General features: G+C 47.6%; 1 protein-coding gene across 1 annotated transcript in view; it reads right to left on the bottom strand.

Annotated features, from left to right (window-relative positions):
- Window positions 1-5004: 5004 nt before the first annotated feature.
- LOC122371406 (delta and Notch-like epidermal growth factor-related receptor) overlaps window positions 5005-13321 on the bottom strand; it is a gene marked incomplete at its 5' end in the record, with an annotated part of 31024 nt that continues 22707 nt past the window's right edge. Inside the window, one exon of the mRNA XM_043347704.1 lies at window positions 5005-6159. Within this exon, the coding sequence (XP_043203639.1) occupies window positions 6039-6159 (121 nt within the window). The remainder of the gene's footprint in view (window positions 6160-13321) is intronic.

Here is a 13321-nt window from a genome sequence, read left to right as displayed (position 1 = left end):
CCACCCGGGAACTACATTGTGACCAAATTTCATTGACCTAGGTCAAACCGATGACGTCACAAGTCAGGTCAAAGGTCAGATTTTCACCGTTCACAGGCATTTCAAGAAATGTGTTGTGAAATCGAGTAAATTGGTAAGTTATTGAAAAACATCGATGGTACATTGTTCGTCAAACACCTACTTCGCTATCTGAGGTCACCGATACCAGGTCAGGTCACAGAGGTCAGGTCACTAGGGGTCACAATATGAAAGTATCGTGTGATACATGTTTTATGGTCCATTTTACATGACAAATGCGATTATGTGGGTCAGGCAGCCTTTGGGATCAGTTTAGATTATGTTCCGGTGAGGGTCAGGTCAAGGTCAGGTCAAGGTCAGATCAAATTAGGTCAAATTTCAAAGTTGATATTTTTGCATAAAATGGGTATCCATTCGATGCAGCTCGTCACGGGGAGTCAAATGGTGGTCTTTGTTTTGGCCTACGTGGTCTAGAATTGCCAAAAATTGAGTTTAAAAATTTGACGTCATCATTTTTTCAACAGTTTTTTTCGCTATAACTTGGCCAAAAAAGGAGATATCGATCTGACATTTGGTATGTAGATAGAAAACGGTAGGTATTATCACATATATTCGTTTTTTTTCGAAACTCAAAAAACTTTTTGGATTTTTCGGCTAATATATCCAAAAAAATGCTGTTTTGATTTTAGGGGGTCAAAACTCATAAATTTCAAAAATCCGAGATAGCAGTTTTGTAGTCCTGTCAATTCTACACCTTTTAAGTCTGATCATTTTTCTGTATCTTCAAAGCTGTAGGCCTGACAGCTCTTCTCGCGAAGGTCTTTTTTCGGTCGAAAATGGCAGAACATGACGTCATTCTGACGTCATTTGTGGCCAACCTATCATAGCCTCTTAAAAAATTGTTTAGTCACAATGTGTAAAATTGATGCCCGGAGGGGTCCTGAAAGTTTGGTGGTGATATCTCCAGCTGTTTAGGAGATATCGACGGAAAAGGACAGGGGGGCCGTTTCGGCCCCCCCCCCCCTACGGGGCGCGGGGCAGCGCACTTGATATCCAACGGTGACCCAAAACAGCAACATTTTTTAGTTTGACCTGACCTGGAAGGTCAATGACTGACCTGAGAAGGTAAAACTGGGTATCATTAGAGTCGTCTCTTCCCAAAGAATCTTTTTTATCTTTACCGCTAAGCTCTATCTCCAACAGGAACGAAATGGCGCGGGGGGTGGCAACCAACCCCCCCCCCCATGTGCGTTCTAGGATGGCAAAATGGCATGTGCGGGCGAGGGTTAATCCATTGACAAAAAAGGTTTGGTCACTAGCCATACCTACATATAAAAGAGGCACCTGTGACAACACAGAACTTTGAAGAGCTGTATGGTATCTATGATTTTAGAGAACGAAAAACCAGTCATGATGGAAAGATTCCGATCATTTTACTTGCCGCCCTGAAAATGCCTGGCATCAACCAAGGCGTATCAACTATGGATATCAACTCTAATTTTTACACGATGCCTGGGCGTATACCACAAGCGCTGCGCCAAAGCGTGTAACTGCGAAAGCCCTGTATTCACTCATCCAAAGACTGGTGCAAAGTGCATTTTGCTCACATCAATATCTGCTATCGCCGGCTTAAATCAAATTTTATCCCCGAAGAAGTTATTGGCTTCGTCAGTCTGTTAAAGACGTAGGCAATGCTTTACACTTAGGGTGTGTACTTGCAAAGTCCTCCATAGTTGAACATTCCAACTTGAACGGTATAGTCCAACCAGAGTCCGGTCTCTCGCTCGGCCACCACACAGAGGTCGTTTTCTGCATTGTCGTTGGGCTGACCTTCGCGCCAGTGGGTGAAGTCGAACGGGGTACCGTCCAGCCAGCGGAAGTCCCGAGTCGCAGACGGACCTGTGTGCTCCAGACCGATGAAGGCTCCAGCTTTCGGAATTAGCGACTTGACAAGGTTATTTTCCTCCTCCGAGTGGATTGAGGCGAGCTCGGCGCCAGAGCGTAGATTACGACACGCAGCTCTCGCTGCGTTCCAATCCAGCTTATCATCTTGAAAAATGAAGCATGTCCTGCCCGATTCGAATTCTGTCCAGTCTGGGTCGCAAATTCTGATCTTGTCCCCAAGCAACTGACAAGTGCCTGTCTCGGTGTTTTCGGAGCAGGCAACGGCACGACAGCCTGGCTTGAGCAAGCAAAGCACGCCGCACTGGGCACAGTTGGCAGCGGCCGGGGTGGCCAGCGGGCCGCGTCCGTGGTCGCTCCAGTGTAGTACCGGTATCAGACGAGCCTCTGAGCTCGTCATCAGCTGTGGCACCATCAGCAGCAGGGACAGACACAGCCGCGCGGGAGACATGCTGGCTTGTCTGGACGGAGCGAGTGTAAAGAGCGTCCGCTGCTGACGACACGGCGGCTCGAACTGTCGCCCTGGAAAAAATTGCCTTCATCGATTCTCATCCTCTTGCGGCTGGCACTTACGTAATTAAAGGCAGCTGGTTTATAAGTGATGCACGTGCTACGCCTATGATACAACTAGTTCAAATGTATTTTTTAGTAACTCCAGCATGTTATTGCAAGGGCAGACGGTGCGATACCGAAACGGCACGCTAACCGTATCGATGCTGGGTGGAAGATGGCCTTGGGTGGAAGCGTTAAAACATTAAACACGATGATGTACGCAGTTGATTTCAAGTAGGAAGTTATCAGGCCTGCAGCGATGTAAAGCAAAGTGTGTAAGGTCGCATTCTTTTCCTTTTTAAATTGATCTCTTGTTTTCAGTTCCCAACTTTACCGATTATATATTTTTTATATCCTAGTAATTAGCGACTTAGCTGGACGGGTCCAGGGTAATGCCGCTCACCACAGCCCGAGGAAAGAGTTTTTCGCCCCTCCCCCGTATAACTTGCTACCTAAATATAGAAGCTACAAAAACAAAAGCGGCACCAAACGAAAGGTCTAAATGAGACGATTCCAAAGCGTCTTGTTTGCTTATCACAGATCAACCCTTGGTGACCTGACCTGTGACCTGACCTGGTATTATCACTTATCAGTGACCTCTTATAGCAACATATGTACTAGGCAACTGACACCCTATCGCTGGTTTTCGATAAAATGTGTTTTCCTCGATGTTATAGCGCATTCCCTAGAAGACCCGTAAACGGCAAATCATTTTATCTTTGACCTGACCTGTGACGTCATCGGTGACCCTGAGGTCAATGAAACTGGATGACCCTCAACAAATTTGACAGGGTTTTTGAATGCCGTTCTAATTTTGTGGATCCGTCCATTAGTTTCGGAGATACGAGGAGGGGCAAAAATAGCCCCCCACCAGGTCGCGTTATAAACAGACCCCACCGGTCGTGGGTTAAGCATGTCTCTCAAATCAGTGATAACAACAGTTCAGACTAATGGAGTACTTTCGTCATGATTTTTGACGCTCCTTCGAATGCGGCTTACCGCGCATTGCTAAGTGGGCCAGGAACTAGGTCAGGGCCTCGGCTAACATGTTAACTACTGGGGCAAATGCCCCAGTAGAGTCGAGGAATGCCCCAGTAGTGGTCAGGCCTTGCCCAACCTCCACAAAATGAGAATATATCAACATTAACGTACATTCTTTCATTCGGGAGCGGTTGAAGACGTTTGTGGCAAGAAATCAGGGGCGGCGGAAGAGGGAGTGCACGGTGTGCAGCTGCACCCTCAATTTCAATCCAAAAACATAAGTGTGCATTGGCAAACATATCTTTTTGCACCCCATAATCCATCTACGTTCGAAAGAGCGTCAAAAATAATGACGAAATTACCTCGGCCGCTTTTTTGGTCAGGTCAAAGGTCAGGTCATGGTGAAGGCCAAATTTCGCCTATTTTCAGGTCGAATATCGACAGTTTACAAGATGCCGACGCATAACTCGGGAATCAATTACAGCTACAGCACCGCGGAAAAGCGCATTTGATAGCCATATTAGCATGCTTTCTGGTTATTTCTCTTAGATTTGACCTAACGTCAACGGTTTTGCCTGCAAGGGGCAAAAACTACCAAAATAGACGATTTTGGGGGAACAGTTTTTCTGCAATAACTTTTGACTCGTGCCTTGCACCAGCTTTCTTTTACCGACATCGTGTTCCTCTCGTCAAGACTCATCAAATTAGCTACAATTTGACCTTGAAGGTCAACTTAAAAATTCGACCTCATGTCAAGGTCATGATCTGACCGGAAATTGTCATGTTGCATATCAGTCGATCTGATCGTCGAGCCAAACACAACTAAGGTATTTTCATCGCTCTAGCATGCATCTTTCAAAAGTTATTCGCGAAAAACTGTTAGATACCATTCGTGAACTGAGCCTCAGGGGCGTAAGTAAGGGTCACGGGTGCTATTTTCATGTTCAGTGTGTCAAAGTCACGTACGGTGTTTTATAGTCTTTAGAATGACTTTCGTCCAAAAGAGGTGGTTTTGAATTTTCTTCCATTGACTTCTAATAGAGGTCGCAAAATTGAGCTGACCTTAGGTCACCGATATGAAAATTCCGAGATATAAATTTTGTACATGCTGTTGCCTTTATCAATCGCTGAAAGTTTCAAAGCGATCGGTCACTCGGTGTAGCTACGGCATACATACATTGAAACATTTTATGAAGTGAGGTCACTTGAAGTGACCTGGTGACCTGATCCTGAATGACCTTGGTCTGAAATTTTCACAGCACGTGTAGAATTGTTGGATGATGGAGCGCCGCCGTTTTTGAGATATCCGCGAAAAACACAGGAAAACCGCAGGTGTTCAAACACCCCCCCCCCCCCAGCAGGGCGCCAACACACGTTAACGATTTGCCCCAGTAGTCAAACTTCCTTAGCCGAGGCCCTGAACTAGGTGTAAGGCAGGCGTTGTTCAAACACACCCCACCCCTCACCCGGTGCTAAGCGTGGCTGGCGCCGAGCACGGGTTAAAACCAACCCCCATTACACCCTACTTGCAAGCACATCATGTCACATAAATTAGAACACGAAGTTTTTATTGGTTAAGATGAGGTCACGGTTCTTTGCCACTCAAGACATGTCACGCTGCATTGTCAGGAGAGCATTTTCAACCAACATATTTATACATGATACATCAGCACAGTCCCTAAAAAGCTAAAAGACAAGCACCAGGTCGTGAACTTATAACTACGTTCTCTAACTAAATTCATTTTCTCCCTCAGGCCTCAGACCTTTGTCATTTGGACATAAATTTAGTCAGGGACGTTAATACATTTTTGCTCTTTTCACGACAGCACATTGGGCACCTAGTTATTTGATCTGTTTGATGGGTTTTGTATCTGGAAAATTTTAGTCGCTGTCAACTAGAAGTGTTTGCACCTCTCGAATAAAATACTGATTATTCTGTTTCTTAGCGTTCAAATTCATTGAAATAGTGTCCAATGTTTTGTCGTGAAAGGCACTAATATTGACCCTCAAAATAAACTCTAAAACTACATCTTTGAACCTGAACACACATAGGAACGTCTCAAAAAGCGCGCCGCACCCATCTAACAAGTTCCCTCTTGTGTGCAGGTTAATACTGAACGGATAGCAGGCGCCTTCGGATCTCACTCGCTTCATCGGTGGCCGCTCCGATCACATTTCTCGTCCGAGCAGCGAACGCTCCATCAGCCACGGCCGGGCGCACCAGAAAGGCATTCGGTCTGTCAATGCCCTTTCATCCGGCACCCGCCGCCGCTCTAAGCAGCTCGTTTAGCAGCTACCACTGAGGCATTCGTCGCCGCCTTATCGCTTTCCGCCGGCGCCGTATAGCATTCTGAGGCACTTGTCAACTAATACAGCATTTCTGGACATCGAACGCCCCAGGCTAGCACGCGAACGGCAGGTCTGATGAGCCGCTGGGGTCGATAGCCAGCCCACTGGAGCGAAAACGGCATAAACATGAACAGCGACACACTCGAACCGGCGCTGGCAAACACGGCGACGCTGCTGCACTCTGGCGACAGAGCACGTAACTGGTAGTTCTGTCATAGATGACACGCGCAGCGAGATCACGTTATCAACGGCATTTCGGCAGCCTCTGAGCAGTCGACGTCGGCGAAGATGGGCTCCACAATGGGCTGGTGGGAGTGGGAGTAGCCCATCTCCAGCAGGTTCTTCCGCTGGTCTTCACTGCAACGTGAGGAGGGCTGGTCAGCTTTGCTTGCTTGGTTTGTGAAGGTCAGTGTGAAAGTGGATAAGGGGAGGCATCGGGCTGATTCACTGGCGGATCCAGGGGGGGCCACCGGGGCCATGGCCCCCCCCCCAAAAGCCTGAAAGGGGGGGCCAACATATCTTTTGGCCCCCCCCCCAAAACGCTTGGAGAAAAATTAATGTGAGAAGGTTGCGTAGTAGATACCTACTAGAATCAGCAGCGTGTTCAATAGCGTAGAGAAAGTCAGGGGCGCGGGAACTACTTTCAGACTGGGGGAGCACACCATAATAGAGATCAACCTAGGGTCCCCCCAAATCTAGTTTTCTCACCGGTTTTAGGCCACTTATTTTTCATCCCTTGGCTTTTTCAACAAAAAAAGGAAACAGTTGCAAAAAAGGACGGTATTCCGTCTGAAAGTTGTGGGGGCACCGCCCCCACTGGCGGATCCAGGGGGGCCACCGGGGCCATGGCCCCCCAAAAGCCTGAAAGAGGGGGCCAACATATCTTTTGGCCCCCCAAAACGCTTGAAGAAAAATTAATGTGAGAAGGTTGCGTAGTAGATACCATAATCAGCAGCGTGATTCAATAGCGTAGAGAAAGTCAGGGGCGCGGGAACTACTTTCAGACTGGGGGAGCACACCATAATAGAGATCAACCTAGGGTCCCCCCAAATCTAGTTTTCTCACCGGTTTTAGGCCACTTATTTTTCATCCCTTGGCTTTTTCAACAACAAAAAAAGAAAACAATTGCAAAAAAGGACGGTATTCCGTTTGAAAGTTGTGGGGGCACCGCCCCCACTGGCGGATTCAAGGGGGCCACCGGGGCCATGGGCCCAAAAAGCCTGAAAGAGGGGGCCAACAATCTTTTGGCCCCCCAAAACGCTCGAAGAAAAATTAATGTGAGAAGGTTGTGTAGTAGATACTTACTAGAATCAGCAGCGTGATTCAATAGCGTAGAGAAACCCAGGGGCGCGGGAACTACTTTTAGACGGGGGGGGGGGGAGGTCACACCATGATAGAGACCAACCTAGGATCCCCCAAATATAGTTTTGTCGCCGGTTTTAGGCCACTTATTTTTCATCCCTTGGCTTTTTCAACAAAAAAAAAAGAAAACATTTGCAAAAAGGAGCGGTATTCTGTCTGAAAGTTGTGGGGGCACCGCCCGCACGGCCCCAGAGTTGGGGGGGGGGCAAGCTGCCACCACTGCCCCCTCCCCCCGGTTCCCGCGCCTATGGAGAAACTACCGGGTTTACTAGCTTCCTTCATAAAGTGTCGTCATGTCTTATCGTCACCCGAGAAGGTCTTATTGCATAAATATCGATTGAGCTGTCAAGTTAACAAACTTGCTGTGGCAGCCTGACCTGACATGACCCGGCAACTTTTCATTCACGGAATATGCGCAATAAATTTTTTAGGAAAACTCCCCGAGTTTTCGTTGAAAAAAAACTTGTTTGTTTTGTTTCGTAATTGTACAAGAAGCATATGAGGGACCTTTTTGTCCCTTCCTGCGAAACGGTAAAAGACTTATTTCGGTCACAGCTCAGGCCAATCTCTAAGGGTCAGTCGGGTCACTTATTTCTTAAAAGGGTCCTTACGGCATCCAAGGACCAATTCCGGCTTTTGAGTGCGCCACATCAGCATTTGATGCTACGACAGATGTCGAAATCTGAATATATGTTACAGGCCGTATGAAAATTCGGTCCGTTTGCAAACGGCCTGGCCCAGTCAGGCCATATGAAACTACCTGAAAACACCGGCCGTTTGCAAACTATGACCTGAAATATCCGACCGTTTGAAAACGACCTAGTTAGTTTCGGCCTAGCGGATCCAGGGGGGCCACGGGGTCATGCCCCCAAGCCTGAAAGGGGAACAACATATATTTTTTGTCCCCAAAAACACTTAAGAAAAATGAATGTGAGAAGGGCGTAGTAGGTAGAGAGAAAATACCGTATCATTAAAAATCTGTGAGCTTGATAAAAGTGTTGGTCTTGTCTTCACCCAAGAAGTTCTTATTGCACACTTTAACCATGGATGAAAGAACCTTCATCCCCTGGTTCTCCTTCATCCATGCTTTAACTCTCGATCGACGTGTGAAGTTATCGTGTAAGGTATCATGAAGCCGATCGCGACGAAACTTTAGTACCCTCATGGTGACAAAGTCTGAAAATTTCATGACCCTGACCCAAGTGAACTTTGACTTGTGGCCTATTTCTCGAGACTATCCGTGCGTTCGGAGAGCATGGAATATTCACCGTCCCCGGGAATATTCCCCGTGCCGCGTTCGGAGGCGTATCTCTCTGAACGGCTAATCTCCGGAAATATTCCGCGCGCATGGAATATTCAACGGATTCCACGTGGAATGTGTCTCTCCGAACGCACCATATGTTTGGCCATGTTGGAGGCCATGTTTGGCCGGAATAGCGATTCGGCGTATGTCGGCTCACATTATCCGCGCTTTCATAGTCTTTTCGTGGTTTAAAACGCTCAAACATGTGATATGATGTTGCTCCCACGCATTAGGGCGGATGCCAATGTCACCTTACGGTCAAGTCAGGTCATTGACCTTTGATGACCTCGGTGCACTTTTCCGAGTTTAACATGTTTCTAGGATAGTTTCGTTTAGCTGATTTTGAATTTAGCATTTTGCAGCCATTTGAACATTTACGAAGTAGTTTTGATGCCTTCGTATCATGTTACGTAGCTGCCAGTGGTAGTGGACACCTGCTATACGGACGCCCATAAGTACCCCTACTGGTTGATCTGACCTGACCTGCCCCGACATGGTCTAAACGCATGAAGACATTATCTATGATCCAAACTAACATGAAATTTGTGATCAGCACAAAAAAAACGTATTACAGCCTTACTTTAGGAGGTTCTGACAGGTCCTGATTTTTCCGTCTTTTGGGTCTGTGACCTGACCTGGGCGGTGTTTCACGGCACGCTGCCAGCCGCTGCCAGCGCTGATGGCACTTTTGGTTTCAATGGAGACATCAACAAGCCTATACCCACAACACTACCGAAGGCTGACCTTAGCTCGCGGAATGCGCTGTCAGCGGCTGTCAGCACGACCGTGAAACACCGCCCTGGAAGGTCAACCAATGACCAAGGACCTTAAAATCGGGTATCATCGGCTTCGTCTCGTCACTCACGGGCAACACGCCTGTTTTTTTTCCGCGAGCTCTAGCTTAATCAGGGGCCGAACGGCAGGGGGTCCAACCGACACCTCCCAGCCCGCGAAGGCTGCGCCACGCACCGACCCGGAGCGGGCTAATTGGTCGACAAAAGCAATTTGAAGTGTTTTCAAAGTAATATTTAGGCTCGGGTTGGGTGGGCTACCATTTCTATATTTTTTTTATTTTTAGTTTAAAAAAATATCGTTTCAGGGCTGTGACGAAAAAATAAGTGGCCTAAATCCGATGAGAAAACAGGATTTGGGGGTACCCTAGGTTTGGTCACTTGCAGGAGTTGGCCCCCCCCCCCCAAAACGCAAGTCTGGATCCGCCAGTGGGCTGATTCAACCGCCGGATGGTGCGTCACGAAATGACAAACTTTCTCGGGGCCTGGGTGGATTGACAATCATTCCGAAACAAGGATGTTGATGAAGGATGGTGCCTTATGGCCTGGAGAGAGAGAGAGAGAGAGAGAGAGAGAGAGAGAGAGAGAGAGAGAGAGAGAGAGAGAGAGAGGGAGAGAGAGAGAGAGAGAGAGAGAGAGAGAGAGAGAGAGAGAGAGAGAGAGAGAGAGAGAGAGAGAGAGAGAGAGAGAGAGAGAGAGAGAGAGAGAGAGAGAGAGAGAGAGAGAGAGAGAGAGAGAGAGAGAGAGAGAGAGAGAGAGAGAGAGAGAGAGAGAGAGAGAGAGAGAGAGAGAGAGAGAGAGAGAGAGAGAGAGAGAGAGAGAGAGAGAGAGAGAGAGAGAGAGAGAGAGAGAGAGAGAGAGAGAGAGAGAGAGAGAGAGAGAGAGAGAGAGAGAGAGAGAGAGAGAGAGAGAGAGAGAGAGAGAGAGAGAGAGAGAGAGAGAGAGAGAGAGAGAGAGAGAGAGAGAGAGAGAGAGAGAGAGAGAGAGAGAGAGAGAGAGAGATGAGAGAGAGAGAGAGAGAGAGAGAGAGAGAGAGAGAGAGAGAGAGAGAGAGAGAGAGAGAGAGAGAGAGAGAGAGAGAGAGAGAGAGAGAGAGAGAGAGAGAGAGAGAGAGAGAGAGAGAGAGAGGAGAGAGAGAGAGAGAGAGAGAGAGAGAGAGAGAGAGAGAGAGAGAGAGAGAGAGAGAGAGAGAGAGAGAGAGAGAGAGAGAGAGAGAGAGAGAGAGAGAGAGAGAGAGAGAGAGAGAGAGAGAGAGAGAGAGAGGAGAGAGAGAGAGAGAGAGAGAGAGAGAGAGAGAGAGAGAGAGAGAGAGAGAGAGTTACTTAGTGTTCACAGTTCACATATTGTTGAAAAGATTGACCTCATGTCTACTTCACAGGTAAGTAAGCAAGAGGCAACTTTGGTCGATTAGCTGACATCGTCTTCAGTGAGACTGCACTTAGTGATAAGCTTTGCTGTTTTAGATGCCCATATTGGAAACAGGAATGGGCACCTATCATTTGGGGTACTGGGTACACGCAACATAATTCATACATACTGGCATTTATGTAGGTAAATACAATATTTTTGGCTTTCAAACATGTCTTGGTTGCGTAAAATTAGCGAGGGTTGAGGATCGCTCTTTTAGTTTAAGGCGTGAAATATGACACTGACATGCGTGTTTTTCGGAGAATAAATGAAGCATTGGCTAACTTCAATCATGTGTTTCACAGTTCACTCAGCCACAAATCTGATTTTTTTAATGGAGAAATCTATCTTACTAATCGGAAAATCACTGAACCGACCATTGAGTGACACACGAAAAATAAGCAATGGGCTGAATTTGATGGATGGCACAATAAAACGCTGATTCTGATATCCTTGCCACGGGCGTCGCAGCGTCACCATCTCGCTCTCTGCACTCTTCCAGCTTCCCTAGACCGACTCTTTTGCCCCGGCGCCACCACTTTTTATACACCATCTGCATTCGTTGCGTTATTCTCGTCAGAATGCAGTCGATATCTGCTCAGGAACGCTGCTGCCATACCAACCAGGGTGCAGGCACCGACAGTCCTCAGCAGGCGAGCGTGCTGCGCTTCTCTCTGCACATCCCCACACTTATACACTCCCCGCGGGACGAGTGGGTCCACCGGCGGGCGGGTGTGGAGTCTCACTCTTTGCCGTGGAGCGGAGTCTCTCCTTGCCTAATCAGTGTACCCTTATACCCCTTATACCCCGCTAATGTCAGTCAGCTGTCTCCTACTAATGACATCCCGACCCCTCTCCCTCCCCGCACACACACCGACACCTCTCCCTTACCCCTCCCCGCACACACACAGATACCCCTCCCTATCTACGTCATGGTCAGGGAGTGCGCTAATCAAACAAAAACATGTGCCACGGGCGCTTCCCAGAACGGTGGCAGACCACCAATCAGACCGTCTGTGCTCCTCGTGAGCGCAACTCTCGGAAACTCATGCGAGCAAAGGTAAAAGACAGGACAACTAAGGCAATAGGACTGCAGGACTATTCAAACTATTTGCAATAAAAGGAGGGTGTGGTAAAACATCTGATAAACAAGTTGGGAAGATCCAGAATGATAAGCCTGTTAGGAAATAGGTGATCTATGTTGGTTAGTGGCCCTGGAAAACAACGAATTACCGTTGGGTATTGTCGCATTGAAGATAACTAAGCAACCATTCTTTCTGCTCACGGTTCTAGAACTGCCCTAACAAATCACTTGATAAGACACCTCACCCATGGCTCTTTGATATCGAGATTCGTCACCCGTTTCATTCGTCCACAGGACTGATTTATCTAGAATCCTCTTCACTTGGCATACTTCCCTGTTCCAAGCTGCCATGCGGTCATCCCACCATACCGGAGCGGCAGTTAATATTGGGCTGGATCACCTAGTACCTACTCATCCAGGGAGCCCGTGCGAGGCCGGGTGACCTGTCCCACCCGGTCGACCTGTCCCACCCGGACGCTCTGTCCCACCCGGTCGACCTGTCCCACCCGGTCGACCTGTCCCACCCGGTCGACCTGTCCCACCCGGTCGACCTGTCCCACCCGGACGTCCTGTCCCACCCGGTCGACCTGTCCCACGGGGCACGGCAGGCCTAACGGAAAGGGCTGAGTCGCTTTGGTGCCCCAGCCAGTTGTCTGATTAGTCCGATGTCTTCAGTCTTATCCTCTCTTTCCAAGACCGAGAAATGGTCTAAATAAATAGACCGGAAGCGCAGCTCAACAGAGACAAAAAAATACAAGCAGTACGTGGGTGAATGAAAAGTTTTGAGCCTAACACAGTTAGAGGTGACGCAGGTTAATGAAAATTTGGTCACACATTTTGCAGCTATTTTTAGGTGTGTACACCAAGTTTTGAAGTACTAGTCCTTTTCGTTTCGTTTTTAGAGCCCGTTAAAGTGAAGAAGATTACGCGTTCGGTGAAAAGGGAGAAAATCGAGAATTGAACTTTTATAAAGTATTGCGATTTCAAAGCCATGCCTTCATCTGAAATTAAAAAGGACCTGAAATTAAACTTATTGGTTGTGGCCCATCATATGTCACTGTTAAGGTTTGAGCTGCTAATTTCAAGCAGGACAGGAACAGCGTCCAAAATGAACAAATATCAAAAACGCCGTAGAATGTGACAAAATCCGAAAACATTGACCCTGCTCTAGGGGTGTGGATGCTGGATCCAAGACTGTGAGCTCATCAGATAGCGGTAAGAATGGACATCTCCCAGGAGCAAGCTGGCGACATTCTTAGCAATGGGCATGACATGAGAAAGGTCTCTGCTCATTGGGCCTCTCGGCTTTTTGCTGCAGAGCACGACGAGAGATGTGTAATGACATTTGGAGCTAGTTGAAGCAGATTCTGAGAATTCAAAGTCACTTTTCGCTACCGATGATTAACTGTGGGTGTTTCACTTCAATCCAGCACTGGAAGAACAGTGGAGTCAGTGAAAGAACGTCTCTACTCTAATCTGAAAAATTAAATGTCAGAGTCACAACAAGGAGGAAAGTGTTCCGTAATTCGGAAAATAAATGAGATGTCTTGCAAGTGTACTTTTTCAAAGGGT

The sequence above is a fragment of the Amphibalanus amphitrite genome, unplaced genomic scaffold (assembly GCF_019059575.1).
Source record: "Amphibalanus amphitrite isolate SeventyFive unplaced genomic scaffold, NRLGWU_Aamphi_draft 001240F_arrow, whole genome shotgun sequence".
NCBI lineage: Eukaryota > Metazoa > Arthropoda > Thecostraca > Balanomorpha > Balanidae > Amphibalanus > Amphibalanus amphitrite.
This window is presented reverse-complemented; position numbering and strand designations above follow the sequence as displayed.